General features: G+C 41.0%; 1 protein-coding gene and 1 pseudogene across 1 annotated transcript; both read right to left on the reverse strand.

Annotated features, from left to right (window-relative positions):
- Positions 1–566: 566 nt before the first annotated feature.
- Positions 567–17030, reverse strand: PPIL1 (peptidylprolyl isomerase like 1). The gene is made up of 4 exons (XM_011354536.2): positions 16724–17030; positions 13252–13406; positions 2348–2416; positions 567–1764 (listed from the first exon to the last, which is right to left on the reverse strand). The coding sequence occupies exons 1-4, from the start codon at positions 16777–16779 to the stop codon at positions 1544–1546; spliced, it is 501 nt and encodes a 166-aa protein (XP_011352838.1). The 5' UTR covers positions 16780–17030; the 3' UTR covers positions 567–1543.
- LOC111736241 lies at positions 13918–14033 on the reverse strand (annotated as a pseudogene).
- Positions 17031–17378: the final 348 nt, after the last annotated feature.

The raw sequence follows: 17378 nt of genomic DNA on the forward strand, positions 1-17378 counted from the left end.
AAGTTACAAAGTTATTTACATAGTTTGTTGTTGGGTTTTGCTTTTTTGTTGTTGAGAGAAAAGAGAGGGAAGAATGGAAAAAGGCTGAATGCAAGGAACACCTGGGGGAATAGAACCTCATGTCGTCATTCCATAAATTAAATCACCATTACTAAAATTTATAGAATTTGATAAGGAAGAACATTTAAGCTACAATCCCCTTTCCAATCCAGTTTAAGAAAGCAGACACCACAACACCTATTGCCTCTGGGCCCATAGCAGCAGGTAGGTAGGTGTATCTCTTGCAAGTCTGAGGGATGGTTCAGGTCTCTCAGCACATCCACCTGGTTAATCTACAGGATGATTCCCCGTCACTCAGAAATGCTAATCGATATCACTCAACTTCTTTCTTTGGTACTGCCTTTTTAAAGTCAGACATGCTCTTGAATGGGAGAAATCCACTGGAGATCCACAAACCTAAAATAATGTGAAATCTTGAAGATGAGCCCTGCAATACTAGTTGAGATGGTTCAGAGGTTAAAATGGCTGTTAGAACTTTGTCAATATTTAAAATCAGACTACAGCAGTGATTTCAACCATCAATGGCATTTTATTTTGAAAGTTTCTATGTATTACATAGATATTAACTTCCTTTCTCTCACCGCCCCGCCCCTCGCTAAAACATCAGAAAGATTAAAAAAAAACCATATAAAATCTTAGTTTCTCTAAAGTCTTAAGTTTAAAAAAAACTGAAATGTTACTTCTCCTTTATGAGAATACTGCTTTTTAAGGAGAATTCAGTCTGTCTCTATGCTCAGTACAGATTTCTACTCCATGGGGAAAAATGGTCAATGCTTCTGCTTCCTTTGAATAAATTCATTTCTCGATTATTACACATTATCATTCCACACTTGACACCTTCTTAGAAACTTGATTGTTAGATGCATTTTTCATTTGGCAAAAATCCAATGAGGCTTTGCGTGGGATGTCTAAGTGTCAGAAACAGCAGTATTGATGTTCTGGTTCTAAGAGGGAAAATATATGGAGAGATGCATACATTCCCGGGAAGAAGAAATGTAGGAGACTGAAATAGGGTGAGCAAAGAGTTCAGAAGGCTGACAGACACTACTTAGTTTTGAATTCTGTGGCTGTCAGCCACCAAAGACTGCAGTGTAGGTCAGAATATAAATCTCCACAGGAAGAAGTTTGGTTCGGCACTGAGAAATGATGGAGTTGGCTTCATTTTGTTCTAGAATACTAGAATACTAGAGCAGATATACACAAAAAGGAGCAGTATGGGTCATGTGCAGTGAGCAGTAACCTGTGTACGATCATGTGTGGGCATTTCTGCCAATGGTCTATCAACCTAGGCTGTAAGAGAAAAGAAGCATCCTATTAAAATACACTTCCATCTCTAACTCAACTAAGACCCCATGATTCCTTAGCTCCATGCTTTTGCAAGGCCAAAGTGAAGTTTAGAATTACACGTCATTCTAGGTCATTTGGAAGCTGGTTCTCTGGGGCCCTCTGAGAAGACCTGAGTGTACCCAAGACAGCAGCAAGACTACCCAGAAGGGTATGCCTTGATGATCTTCACATCATCCACAGGGCGGTCCTGGGAGTTTGTTTCCACCATTCCTACTCGATTCACCATTCCTATACCCTGGCACACACGGCCAAATATGGTGTGTTTGCCATCAAGCCACTGGGTGGGCGCTAGGGTCACAAAGAACTGGCTGCCATTGGTATCCGGCCCTGCATTGGCCATTGCAAGAATTCCAGCCCCTGGTGGGAAAAAGGAAGAGAGGGAAGAGTATGAATAACTCCCATAGCTCCAACCCGGCACTACTACATCATCTCAGGGATGAAAACAAGCCAGACTTTGTTCTGGCCTCTATCATCAACCACCAGACCCAGAAAACATCCCCTCATGGCAGGCTCTCTGCCCTAGCACAAAGGCCATCAACTGCACTACCCTGATGACCTTATCTCCCTTGTCTTCACCTATTCCCTAGCTCTATCCATGATGATCCCCACTAATCACTGGACCATGTCCCCAATTCCCTTAAAATATCCCAGCAAGGTCTCCTGCTTCTTTGAGGAAGCTTTTGTTTTCCTATAGTTTATAACAGCAACATTTCAACAAGTAGGTAGAGTCTAAAACACTCAGACCAGCACTCTGAATCACTTAGGACTCAGAGAGGCACCACTTTCTCTAATCCTGTAGGGCTCTCTGTGGCGCCACAGCTGGGCAGTTACATGGCGCCATGCCATGATGTCAGGCAATTATCCAGAATCACAGCCAAAAGAATGAACTTTTAAAATCCACTCCCCTTTCCCACCCAGTCCAGCCAGATTATATACTTACCTGTGAATTTCAAGTCAGGATGAAGTTCATCTTCAAACTGCTTGCCATAGATAGATGCACCACCTCGACCTGCCACATTAGAAGATAAGAAACCAATCAGCCAGGCCCACATTCTACTTCATAGCAAAAACTGTGGCCCATGATTAAAGGATTTTTTGAAGTACAGGAAAGGGAAAGGCAGAGAATACGCCGAGCCCACTGCTAGGCATAATGCAACTAAACAGCCCAGAAGCAGAATCAAGCACTGAACCAGCACTTTCAAATAACTGGTTTCATTCACGTAAGACATTTCTTTTCAAAATAACACTAAGGGTGTTTTTCTTGCTTATTAAAATAATACGTGTTCACTGTCAAAAATGCAGAAAATACAGATCATTATCAAAAGAACATTAAAGTCCCCTGTAATCTAACCATCTACAGATAACTTCATTCATAGTTTGATATGTTAAAAGGTTTCTTAATTTTTAACATTTTTATGAGTATTTTAGACAGAAATGCCCCAAGCCCTATCTCTGTGCCCATCATAGACAATGCTGATCAATCAGCATTTTCCCCTGCTGGGCTTAGACTTGCTTCCGAATCCTTACCAACTCAGAACTCCAGGTAGCCATTTTTAAAGGATCAGAGATTTCACAAGAATTGAAACCTATCTGCTGTCCTTAACCTAGATGAATTTGCTAGCAACATCACCACCACATGTTATGTATATTATGTCCACAAGAACATGGTGCTGTGCTGGGCATCCAGGTTTTGTTAGAGCAAAATGATATGTCCAATTATTTAACTCAACCATATGTCCTGTTGAACTACTTTGGTTTCTCCAAGTTGACCAGCCAAGACAAACCGCCTGGAACAAAGTGAACACTGGATTTATCAGCCTCCTCTGCTTGTTTGGCAGCCAGAAAACAGCCCAGACGCAGGAAGCTCACCTCCTTTTACAGTCTGCTGTGAAAGTAACATGTTAAAGCACCGTGTCTACCCCCAGAGGCCCCTGGGCCTGGGCTATGGTGTTTCCATGGAAAAAGAAATCCTTTGCTTTACCTTTTAGGATGCTCTACCACAGGGAGCCTGTCACAGCCCCCATTCATACAAAGAGAAATGGGGGTGAACCCTAACAGACTCAGGGGATACCTGGCCCAGGCTATCTATGCTTCTGGAAAATAACTATGTAAACATTTATTCCAGAAAGTCTAACCTGCCAGTATACCTCCAAACAGCAATTATGTAACCAATACATTCCCTCTGACTACAGAGTGAAGGTTCCTGTCTGTGGTTTGAGGGGGAGGGGTGGTTAGTGAAAGTGATAGGGCTGAAGATGACAGAGAGAGATGGCTGCGGTGGCAAACAGGTCAAACTCTACATCCAGGCCTTGAGTGAGCAAGCTGAAGATGAAGTTCAGTAGTGCGCTGTCCACCTGTGGGCTGAGCCTTGGAAGTATGATGCCTGCAAGCTGAGGGCTCCCAGAATGAAACCTCGAGGCTACTGAAACCCATCATATAAATGGCACTACAAACAAGAACAGGATAGGCCAGCCAGGAGTCACAGATGAAGCCTGGGGACATTAAGCCACCAGAAGGAGATGAGAGGAAAGAAAGTGGAGGCATCCTTTTTACTCATTGGGCAGTTTACCAACTGCAACTAGATTGGGCCTCTATAGCACCATTCACTCATAATATGTTATCTTTTCATAACTTAATTCAATTCAGTAGGATTTGTAGCAAAATGTCAGCAAGACAAATAATTCCAATCGAAACATTCCTTTGAGCATGTGGAATGGGGAGCTGGCAGGGGGACAGGGAGTGATTAAAGAGTTCTCTGGTGCAGAGCAGGCTACACAGATAACAAGATCACTTAATGAACCTGATCACTTAATGAACCCGACAATTTGGAAACCTTGCTGTCAAAAATCTGCTGTGTGCCTGGTCTAATAAAGATACAATGGAGGCGGGCACAGACCTGTTTTCTAAACTTTGTACTCTCAAAGTTCTTTTATGTCTTCTCTTTTAAACATTTATTCAATGTATTTAATATTTCAGGTATACGAAAGATAAAAAGAATATGATAAACAATTGTGTACCCTTCCCTAAGGAAATAAAGCATAGCAAATCCAGTTGAAGACCCCATGCACACACTCTCTGTATCCCTCCCCACCCACCACTCTCCCAAGAGCTAACCGCTTCAAAGAACTGCATTTCCATCTCAGGTAACCGCTATTCTGACCAAGAGTCTTGTCATTTCCGTGCATTTTCTTTTTTACTACATATGTATGCATCCCTTAAAATATTGTATCGTTGTTTTACATGTTTTTAGATTTATATAAATAGTATTATACTCTATGTATTCTTCTGCAGTTGGTTTTCTTCTATTCACTATTGTGATAGTTCGTCTATTCTGTTCCATGCAGCTCTCTGGAGTATTCATTCCACTGTATGATTGCAATGCCAATCTCATATTTTCTCATGTTGATGGTTCTTTAGGATCTTTTCAATACTTTGTTATTATAAACCAAGCTGCAATAACCATTCTTATACTGTCTCTCAAACATAAGTGCAGGAGCTCTCAGGGACTCTACCTCATGGGGGATATATATTGCAGGGTCAGTTTATGAGTATTTCACCATTACCAGATTTTCCAACTACCTTTCCAGATAAAGCCCCAGTGTGCACCCCCACCCACAGTACTCTCATTCTTACTCTTACTGCTCTAGGCCCTTTTGCCAAACTTTCTAATTTGTATCAGTCTGAGGTGTCAGAGCTCTTCTGTTGTTTTAACCTGTGTTGCCCTGAAGTTGTGCAGTTTCATATTTATTGGCTATTTAGCTTTCCTCCTCTATGAACAGCCACTTTTCTATTGAGTGGTTTGACATTTAAAATTTTATGTATACTGTAATTATGTATAATTACAGTATTAGTATTCTGGATATTAATCCTTTGTCAGTTAATGCTCTTGTGAATACTCTCTTCCAGTTGACTTTCTTCACTTTTTTAATGGGGTCTTCTGGTACACAGTTTTTGCATTTGAAATTCTATAATCTTTTCTATATGTCTAAGCGTTGTTTAAAAAAAAATCTTTCCTTATCCCCAAGTCTCTTCATCTTTCTCCTGCTCAGTGTTGTGGAAACTTCTCCAGATGTACTAGAAAGCCATCTAAGACATGCAGAGTGGTCTCTTCCACAGAGGTTACCATACTTGGTATTACTTGTCCCCACCACTTGCTCCCATGTCACAACTGAAGGGACTACAAATTAATATCCTGCCCCCAAACTGAATAGGCCAGGGACCCATATGGAGGCCCACATGAAAACTGTGTCCACCCGGGACACTTGACACTGGAATGTAACTGACCAAACCAATCAAAGCCTCTCCTCTGGCAAGAGAACCTTTAACAGACATTGTAGGTTAGCTGTCCTCTGAGCATTTCCAACTCCTTCTCCACAGCTTGCCTCAACCTCAGAGACAAGGAAGGCAGGTACTGACCAGTCCCTTTTGCAGCTAGGAGTGGCCAGGTGACCCAGTTCTGACTTACTAATATAACAAGAAGCCTGTTGAATAGAGATTCTGGGAAATCTAATATCTCCCAGATAAGAAGGGACAAGCTTTCCTGATAAGAAAGGATAAACACACTCCTTTGTCTTTCGCCATAGCTCTTTCTCCATCTTTCTTTTTTGGAAGCAGAGGTGATGTCAAGAACAGCAGCAGCCATCTTGCAACCATAAGACAAGTGTGAGAACAAAAGCCAATACACTAACAAGGGCAGAGTGAGAAGACATAGCAAGCCTGGGTCCCTGACTACTCTTCTGGGCAGCTGAACCAATGCCGGCAACCGCTTACCTCCATTCTGTTATGTAAGAAAAACAAAAGCTCTCTTTGTTTAAGCCATTGTGGTTGAGTTTTCTGCTACTAAGAGCCAAAAGCAGCCCAAGTTAATAGAATCACTTTGTTAGTAACTGAGTAGGAAGGGAGAACTGACTAGTGGAGCTGCTGTTGGATTACCAGGGCAAATGCCAGGTACCAGATCTAACACAGGAAACAAAGCTATGGTTCTCCAAGAAGCTTTGTAGTTTTTTGTTTGTTTTGTTTTGTTCTGTTTTAACGCCTACAGCACCTGGTATTCCTAGGTGGTCTCCCATCCAAGTACTAACCAGGCCCGACCCTGCTTAGCTTCTGAGATCAGACGAGATTGGGCACGTTCAGGCTTTGCAGTTCTTAAGATGGAATACTCTCTTCCTCACTTGCCTTTGGGGTCAGACAGATCTGGATTTCGGTTTCAACTCCACCACCTACTAGCTGTGTAACTTTAAGCAAGACATCCTCTCTAATCCTCAGTTTCCTTGAATGCAAAATAGGAATAATAGTACTTATGTCTCATAGGACTGTAATAAGAACTAAATGAGATAATGCACAGAAACTATGTAGTGTATGTATAAAATGAAGTGAACACGGAAGTATCAGCAATGATGAGCTCAGCATTTTCCGTGAGAGGCAACTGGGTTGTGATTAATAGTCCACCTTAGGATCCATTCGGCCTGGGTTTATGCCAGTTCTTCGGTCCTTAAACCTCCACCATTCCCTCGCTGCTCTTTGCTCTTTGTGGATGGATAACTTTCCTTCTTATTTCACTGAGAAGAAAGTGTAAGAGAACTTTCACGGGCTCTCATCACCAAATCCTCTTCCTTTCCTACGTTATTAATACACTGTATGAATAAACTGTTCATATGACCATCTCACTACCACATACCTAATGAATTCCATTCACCTTGAGAACTTTGCAACTATAATTTCTCCCTTTTTTATATCAATTTTGCTTTGTAGCAGATTGTTCCTATCAGCACAAAAACATGGTATTAACATTGCTTGTCTTAAAAAAATACTCCGCCTCCTACTATCTCCCTATTTTTCTGCATCACTTGACAGAAAAACTCCTCAAAAAAAGCTGTCAACACTTGGTGTCTCTGCTTCCTCTCCTGCCTCTTGAATGCTCTCTATTTAGCCTTTTGTCTTCATCACTCCACTAAAACTGCTCTTGTAAAGGTCATCAGTGACCTCCATGTCACTAAATCCAATGGTCAATCCTCAGGCCTCACCCGGCTTGATCCATGAACAGGTGTTACCCTAATAAAATCTCTCGAATATCTAACTCTGTCTTGGCATCCGCTTCTCACTTCTCGGTGGACCAGAATCCACAGAATCACAGAATCACTATCATCCTAATCTAAACTACCAATTCTAGTTTTGATAACAATGAAAGCTTCTAATTGGTCTTCTTGCTTCCGGCCTTGCTTCCCCTTTCCTCACCAGTCTATTTTCTACCTGGAAGCCAGGGGGATCCTTTTAAAACAAGTCTCATTGTGGCGGCTTAAAATCCTCTAGTGACATTTCATCACACTTAGGACAAAATCCAGTCTTTACCACAATTAACAAGACTTTCCATGGTATGGGACCCTGCTATCCTTCCAAGTCACCTCCTGCCACTTTCCCCCTAACTTACCTGCTCCAGCCACACTGGCTTCTGTGCTGTTTCTTGCCAAGCATGCCCTGGTCTAAGGCCTCTGACTGCTGTTCCCTCTGGAGTATCCTTGCCTGTGACTGTCTTACGGCTCATTACTTCACTTTATTCAGAACTCTTCAAATGCCACCTTATCAGCGAGGTCTTTCTTCCTTAATCACACTACCAAAAATAGCACCTCCCTCATTCTCTATTCCAGCAGTTCTCAACCAGGGGTGACTTAGCTCCCTGGGGACATTGGACAACATATGGAGACATTTTTGGTTGTCACACTGAGAGGTTCTACTGGCATCTAGTGGGGTAGAGGTCAGACCGCAGCTAAACATCTTACAATGCACAGGATAGCCCCCCACAACAAATTATTATCCAGCCCAAATCGTCAACAGTGCCCTGGTTGAGAATCCCTGTTCCTGCTCTATGCCCTTATACGTCATTTCTTCCATACCATTTGTCACGACCTGACAGTATATTATGTACTCATTTGTTCATTGTCTCTCCCACTAGAATGAGAGCTCCACAAGGGCTTTCTTATTCACTAGTGTATTCTCCTAGAATAATGCCTGGACAATAGTAGGAGACTAACATTTGTTAAATGAACTAATAACTAAAATAAATAATAACCATATATTTTATGAGCTCCTATTGTATCAAGCCAGTGCTAACCATGTTATGAAAATGAGCTTATTTACTACCCACAACAACCCCATGAGTTGCATAAAACCACACTCCCCATTTATAGATAAGAAGGCTCAGCAAGGTTACATAACTTGTCTACATTTAATAAGTGTTCATGTGAAGCCAAGATTCAACCCCAAGCCTACCCCAGGCTCTGCAAACCCTGCTATTCACACCCTTACTACATTACCTTACCATATGTCTATAGCTGGATTACATATTTTTCTCACATATTTTCTCACACATTTTTCCTCACATATTTTTCTTACCACAGACTCTAGAGTCCCTAACGGTCCCTAAATAATGTTAAATTCGAAATCCTGTCTAGGCGTCTCCATGAACTGGCCCCATCTCACCCGCCACCATGCTATGTCCTACGACTGCACTCTACCCCAAATTGCTCCTTTACTGTCCCCCAAACATGCAGTTCAGAGGCCTTAGAAATCACATCTTATGCATTTGTCCTGGGTGTGGAGAGGTGGCTGGGTTACGTCACAGAGCCAGTACAGTGGGTGAGACATAACACCTGGGGTGGTCAGCTCTCCTTCACACCCCACATGCCTCTGTCCCTCATGTCTCCGTTCCGTACTCATTCTTCTTCCTAAATACAAAATGCCCTTCCCTGTCCTCCTAAGAGTTAATTCTACATTCCTTCAAGGCCCACCTCAAAATACACTTCCTTCTCATTCTAATCCCATTCCATTGTACTTTTTTTTTTATTATTAATTAGTTCAACCTATGTTATATAATAATCCCTAATATACCACCATATATTTACTTATTTATTTTATTATTATTTTCTAGATATTTCTTATAACGACTATCTTGTTTTCTTAGCAGGGTGAGGAGTTCTGCAAGGAAAAGAAAAATGCCTTGACTTTTAATGTTTAAGTGCCCCTCACAGACCTTAGAATAGCACAAGACCTAGCAAATATTCATCAAATGAATAAAATTAACAATGAGCTTTCTGTTCAACACATTAAATTTCAGGTGTTCCTGAGGCTACCAAGAGGAGAGATGAAACCAGAGTGAGGGTGACACACAGCATAATCAGCACGTAATTAATCACTGCAATCACGACAGCTAGTGAGCACTGTGAGGCTAAGTGCAGAGCAGGAAGAGCAAGAAGAAGAGCTGGATAGGATGCTGTGTGTTGTAGGGAAGAAAGAAAGAGAAGTTAGTAGAAGCAGATAAAAGACACTGAGAAGGCTAAGTAAAGAGCCAGCATAAAGGTATTACAATAAGGGAAATTTAAAAGAAGAGAAATGGTTTAAAATGAGGCAGGAAGTCAGAAAGTATTTGAATTAAGAAAGCATATGGTAAATATGTATCAGAAAGACCATGGAAAGAATGGGTCCATCAGACTGAGGGGCAGCCAAGGATGGAAATGGTGCACTGTCTTGCTGAAGAGCCCAGGATACCATATACTGCTCCTCTGAGATGTTTAGCAAAAACGTGTTACTTAATCAGCTAGCAGTTTATATCAGTGGCCTGGGAGGGCCTAACGCCTGTCTGCCTTCAACTATAGACCTGCCAGCAGGCTTAGTGCAATCATTCATTATATTTGAGGCTGGATGCAATTATTTGGAAATCTTCTGAGTGATTCAATTTTATTAAAATTACATCCTGGAAATGTGACATTATGAAGGATTGAGAACAACCACAGAAATATAGGGAAGCTCTGGCACGAGCAATTCACACTGAGTCATTTCCAATTCTTTTACCCAAATCATGGACTCTCTCAGTTCACTGGTGTTATGAATTAAGACGCTATCTCATAATAACAATGAAAGAGGAGATAGGACAGAAGTACATCAAAGCTGAGGCAGGACACTTTCAGATAAAGAATACACAAAAAATAAAGCAAACACAAAAAATTCAAATTTAAAAAGCCAAAGCTTCACTAGAATCAACCAAATAAGAAAAAGGAAACCAACTTACTCCAAAAATTCTGAAAAGAGTCAGCCAAGGAAAGAAATAAAAGATTTACCTGCCTGTACTCCCTAAAAATTATAATTAGGAAAGGAAGAGTGTCACCTAGAAATTCTCAGAAATACTCTCCAATTTTGAGAAGCCAACAGAGAGAATGGGTGAGTAGCCCTGAAAAAGTTAAGGAGAGGTCCACACATACCACAGGTGCTCAGGAGTGACAGGATGGGCTACCAGTGCTGGCCACCTTGGGAAGGTTGTGGGGAGAGCACTGGCTTCCTAGCCCACTTCAGGAACTCAGTCTCTGAGAAAACATAATCCAAGAAGGGCTTCTCTGTAGCTGTCTCAGGCTATAGATGCTTCAATAAAATTAAGAATCCAATAAAACAAGCACTCAAAGACAAGATAATACATCAACAGATGAAGGCAAAGACTGCAGAGCTAAGGAAACCAATTTAGAGCCAAATGACATCAATACAGCACTAATAAATAAATTAGAGCAGTAAAGAACAGAACAGACATGACTAGAAATTGAATAAAGCACAGAATAAAGGTAAAGGTCTGAGATTATTTTAGTCATTGCAGGAAAAAATGGAAAAATATCATCTCAGACACTCAAAAGAAATGTGTTTGATATGGAAGGCAAAGGTGATGAAACAAAGAAAAAAGGATAACTAGTTTCCTGAAATAGAAAATCCAATAACAGAGAAAATATTCAGAAATACAAATAAAAATTTCCCCTGAACTGACAGAAGTAGTAAATCTCAGTATTCTCCAAAGCCATGTTCAAAACCAGGTGATAGAACAGAATTATCTAAAAAGATCTGAGGGAATGAGTACGGCCCAGGAATAATATACCTAGTCACGGTCTTTGTCATGCAGAAATTCTCAAACATGATTGAGTTAAAAATATAACACCCTTCAACTCTTGCAATAAAAACCACTCGACAGGAAATTCTGCCTGCTAGCACTTATGAATAAGTCTAGTGGTGAGCACCAACCTTCTGAAATGTAGAACCCATACTGTTGCTGAAGGAATCATGGATATAGAATGGAAAATGTTGTAAACTCCAACAAATGCTCCTAGTTTTAATATAATAGTTTTTGTTTTAAAAAACAATAGCATGCATGACACCTCCTATTCTCTTGAAATTATTTCCATTTAGCTATTCATCCATCTATCCTTTTAACTAGGTATCTGAAAAGGCTAATGTCTAGAATAATGGCCGCCAAAAGTTAACAATGATCATTTCTGAGGAGAGGTGGGATATTGGGGGAATAGTTAATGGTGCTTAGAAATCTTTAGGAGGTATACTTATGAGTGATTTTTTTTTAACTTTCTCATATATTCTATATTTTGAAATGTGTCCATATATGTTGAAAAAATTGAATGCCTCTGGTCATAAAGTCTTAATAAAGAACTGAGAATGACAAAAAAGAACAAGACTAAGAAAAGACTCTCTGCCACAGAGAGAACCAAGCTTATTTAAAGGCAAAGAGCAGGAACAGGAATTAGCCGAGAAAAAAAATGCAGACTGAGAAGTAATGGCCCTTTAAACTAATAACTTAACAAATTAATAAATTTCACTAATAAATCCCATCTAAATGACAATAACTCCCAAATTCATACCTCCATCCCAGACCTTTTTCCATGAACTCCACAGTCATATCCCATTACTTACTCAACATCTCTACTTGAAGATCTGACAAGTATTTCAAATACGTGTCCAAAACCAAAATCAAATCCTTAATCTTCTCCCTCCAAATATGTTCCTCTCTTGGCCTTCTCCACCTCACTAAATTCAAGTCAAAAATTTTGAAGACGTTCTTTACTATCTCTTTCTCTTACACACCTACCCATCCCCTAATCCAATCTCAACAAATCCCATTAGCTCTATTTCTATCAAAACATAATCTCAATCTAGTCACTTCTCACCACCTTTTCTACTATCTGCCTAGTCCAATCACGTTATTTCTGAACTGGATGATTAGAGCAGCCTTCTCTTCTCAGCTCTCACTCTTGCCCCTCTATCTATTCTCCAAATAGCAGCCACAGTGATCTTTTTAAAGCATAGGTCAGATCATGTCACTCCTTTGCTCAAAACTCTCTCATGGCTCCCATCTTATTCAGAATAAAACCTAATGTCTCTACCATGCCCTAAAAGGTCCCACATGATCTCCTGCATAGGCTCCTGCCTCATAGCCTCTGGGCCCACTCTTTCTTCCACTTACTTAGACTTCGTTAAAGTCTCTGCTCCAATAACATCTACTCAGAGAGGACCTCCCTGACCTTTCTATTAAAACTGCATCCCCACATCCCTTTCTTGCTTTACTGAGAGCAGGAAGTCCTTTTCTTTGTTCATGGCTATATCCCTAGAGCTTAGAAAAGTATCTGACACAATGTAGGCGCTCAATATTTGTTAAATGAATGAATGAATTAAAAAAAAAAAAAACCAACAGTATTATACCTTTCTCAAAACATTGCAAATGTCTTTCTTTACTTCTGATTATCAGACTACTCTATATATTACTACAACTCAGGCAAATATTATTTGCTCTTAGTAAGCAATACATAGAAGTTATGAGAAACTCTATAAAGCCGAGGAGTCAAGATTAGTTATGGTCAATTTCGCATGGGTGTGTGGGGAAGGGTGTGTGCTACAGAGGGCACAGAGGGCAGTAATAGTCACCAGAATCACTAACCTAGTCTCTGTTATGTGGAAGAGAGCCCTGACTGCCTCACACCCAGTTAGGACAGAATGAGACTTCAGAAACTAATGTTGGCTTAACTGTACCTGTCCCTGTCGGGTCGCCTCCCTGGATCATGAAGTCTTTGATGATTCTGTGGAATTTGGTGCCATTGTAGTAACCTCGACGAGCCAATTCAGCAAAGTTCTTACAGGTCTTTGGAGCATGCTTCCAGTACAACTCGAGCACAATGATCCCCATGCTGCAGGGGGAAGAGGACAGTAGAGCTCCAGTCAAGAACAAGGTCCCATCTGACAGGAATATTGAGACTGCTCCAAGACTCTTCATTTTCAAGTTGTAAGTCATGCAATTGTGATAAACATCCGATTTCATGCTCACTCAGCAAAGGAAAACAACACAATGCAAATAACACGAACACAGTTATCTCCTTCGAGTAAAACGTGCAGAGGCGGCTTCTGGTACTTCTTTTAAGCAAAATAACCGTGGACAACTAAAAATTTTGACAGCTTATATATAAAAATAATCCAATCAGAAACTAATATAACCAACCTCTAAATTGGGGGTGAGGGGGTTGGGATCTTACTCTTAATTTGTAATTTTTTTTTAAAGGAAGACATTAAAATACCAGAAATTCATATTTATTTATACATGCATAGGTTTCTGTGTAGGGGTGGAAACTGGGTAAATGGGGGACAGGAAGGTTTTCAATGAATACCTTTTTATTTTTTAATTTTTTTTTTAATTATTATTTATGCCTACAGCACCTGGTCTTCCTAGGTGGTCTCCCATCCAAGTACTAACTGGGCCCGACCCTGCTTATCTTCCGAGATCAGACATCAGGCTTGTTCAGGGTGGCATGGCCATAGACCAGTGACTCCACTGGGGCGCAAACCCAGGACCTTCTGCGTGTAAAGCAGACAGGCTAACCGCTACCCTATGGAACCACGTCTAATGAATATCTTTTTTAAACTTGTGTATTTTTGAAAGATGTAAATATGTTAACCTATTCATAAAAATTTTTAACGGAAAAAAGGTACAGTTCATGTGTATTTAGGAAGGGGTGCAACACAGGCAAAACCTGATTACTACAAACCTTTCTACATACCTAATGTAATGAGCACTTTCCCCCGCAAAAGTACTGCTAAAGAAAAGACGTAAAAGATGTAGGACAGGTGCCTTCTCTCCACTCCATCACTCACCTAAACTTTAAACAGAATGTGAAAATAGAGTCAACTCTGTATAGCCTGAATAGCCAGTGTCAAGCACAGTGTAAGCACTCTACAAATACTTCCTCACTATTGTTATGGATAAGTTCTTGGAAACTGCAACTTTTAGCGTAAGGAGATGTATAATGAAAATAATTTTACCATAGGCTAACTGATACAAATAAGAGTTAAGTTCCCGTGACATACTTCTAGTCATAAAAACATCATCGAACTTCTAAATACTCAAAACACTTCTACTTTTTTACACTGACATCAATGTGAGCTATGCATACATTTACGAATGATTAATAAAAACAAGTAAGATAATCATTTTCTAAACTGCTTATTCCAGTTCAGGGTCTCTGGTGGCTGGAGCCCATCCAGGCAGCTTAGGGCAAAAGGCGCAAACCAACCCTGGACAAGACATCCATCCAGGGCGCACTTGCACTCACACTCACTCTAGGACAATTTAGACACATTAATTCACCTAACATGCACACTTTTGGGACTTGGTAGGAAACCGGAGTACCAGGAGGTAACCCACACAGACAGGAGGAGAACATGCAAACTCCACAGAGACAGTGGCCCTGGCTGGCAATTGTTCCTTTTTTTTCAACAACAAGAAGGATAATGAATTAAATGTTATTTGAGAGACCTGCTGTATTTGTGGTATGTGCCAGAACATAGCTTTCTGCTGGCAATTTATCCTTCACACAATTCATATTTAACACAGATTAGTGATTACTCTGCAAGGCACAGTTCTAGGTGCTTTTCCCTTCGTTGAGCTTACATTTTGGTGGATATTTTTAAAATACAGATAATAACTTCTGGGAATGGCAATCAGGAAGCACCCATACAACTTTGAAATGTCCAAACTTTTTAACAGCAATTTCAACTTCTAACTATTCTACAGAAAAACTTACTAAAGTGCTGAAGGATACAATAGGTACAAGGATGTCCATTCCAGTATTTGTTACTTAAAAAAAATACAGATGTCCTTCGAAGAGGGAATGACTAAAATATGCAATATACATACTATGGAAGGCTTCATGTATTAGTGAAAGAAAGGCAAATTACAGTGGAAAACATATATACAGTATATGATCCTATTTTTGTTTAAAAATAGAACATAAAAGAGAGATGTATATAATATACATAGGAAAAGATCTAGAAGATCATCCAAAAAACTATTAAAAGGGAGGGGTGGCTTTCACTGCTTATTCTATACACTTGTACACTGCTTGGATTTAAATTTCAATTTACTTTGTAGTTTTTAAAAAATGTTAACAGATGACCTCAGAAATTACTCTCAAACTGGGGCCTGAAGAGGTAGAATTTTGCCATATATGAAGGTGGGGAAGATGCCTGGGAGCCGAAGTAGCAGCTGAGAAAACTGTGCTCTGGTGGAAAACAGCATAGGGAAGAACAGAAATAAGACAGAGAGAAGGTGGCTGGACCCTGGCTACTGATGGGGAAATGGCAGAAGATGTTTGAAGAAAATCATCTTGTATGTCAGACTATAAAGTTTTAATTTTATAGTGTTGTAGCAGTAAGAGTTACTTACTGTTATTTGTTCTACTTTGGAAAGATCACTTAAAACTTCTTCCAAAGAGGCAATGCAATGAACAGGGCTGAAGAACCTAGCATGTGAAGCAGACATATCAGACTCCAAATGAGGTTTCCCTACTTACTAGCTGTGCGGCTTTAGTTAAACCATTTAATCTGTAAGTTTTGGCATTTCCATGATAAAATTGTTGAAAAGGTGTTATAACACCTACGCGATTTGAGTTGCTAGGAGGATTAAACTAAATGTGATGCTATACATCAGGGGCACCACACTGGCTGCTGATTGGTGCTCAGTTATACCACTCTTCAACAGTGGGGGAAATGTGCTTCTTCCTGTGTTCTCTTAATAATTTGTTTATACAACTGTAGTACCTACAACGTTACATCTGTGCTACTTATCACGTTAATATTTACATATCTGTCTCCTTCACTATACTGTAAGCTCCTAAAGGCAAGGCCATGTGTGTTTTATCCACTTCTGCATCTTCAGATGCCAATCCCACCATCCGGCCGGTAGACTCAAAACACGACTGTTGAATGAATGAATGAATGAATGAATGAATGAATGAATGAACGAACGAACGAACGAACGGAGGAGTGGGTACGGAGTCGGTGCGGAGCTCAGACGTGGACAGCGGCGGTCCCCACTCAGCCCTCACGGCTGCCGCTCCACGCCTCTCCACGAGGCCGGTTTCCTAAGGAGCGCGCCAAGAACCCAGCCCAGGGGCAAAGCCTGGGCTCTGCATCGCCTCCGCCAGCCCAGCCCCAAAGGCCTGACCCCCCTCACCTGGTCTCCAAGTATACGTTGGGAGGCTGCCAGGAGTCTGGCGGGATCGCCGCCATAGCGATGCCGGCGGAATTATTCTCCAGCAACGGCTACTTCCGGCGTCGATTCGCTAGGGACCTGAAGCTGCAGCGCACACTTCCGGCCCCCGCCGTTCAACTCGCCAAGGCTTGGGGAGTTGAGAAAAGAAGAACCCCACCTGCAAGGCCGAGAAGCTACGGTGCGAGGCGAAAACAGGCTGGTCGCAAGGCTGGAGAAAAATGCAAGCTCCATTAGAGGTGTTCTCCAAGTGGGGAATACTGTGCCACTCTTCGGACACTCTGATTGGTTCGTTTAGGCTTGGAAGGCGGGAACAACCAGCAAATCTGCACTCTGGTTGGGATGTGTCTTAACTTTCAATTCGAAGAATTTCTTTGTCCCACTGTTGGGCAGGGCCCAGAAGAGAAGGAAGCGAATGAATGGGCATAGAGTTGAGAGATGCCAGTAGCTAGCTTTGATAAGGTGCTGCACAATGTACATAACACTTACACTTTATTATCTTGTCTACTTCACAAAGCAATCCTGCAAAGCAGACATTATTATGCTCATTTTTCGGATGTGAAAACTGGGACTCAGCAGTTAGATAACTTGTTTAATTGCCGATGGACATACAACAAAT

Source organism: Pteropus vampyrus, unplaced genomic scaffold (assembly GCF_000151845.1).
Source record: "Pteropus vampyrus isolate Shadow unplaced genomic scaffold, Pvam_2.0 Scaffold18, whole genome shotgun sequence".
Classification (NCBI taxonomy): Eukaryota; Metazoa; Chordata; class Mammalia; order Chiroptera; family Pteropodidae; genus Pteropus; species Pteropus vampyrus.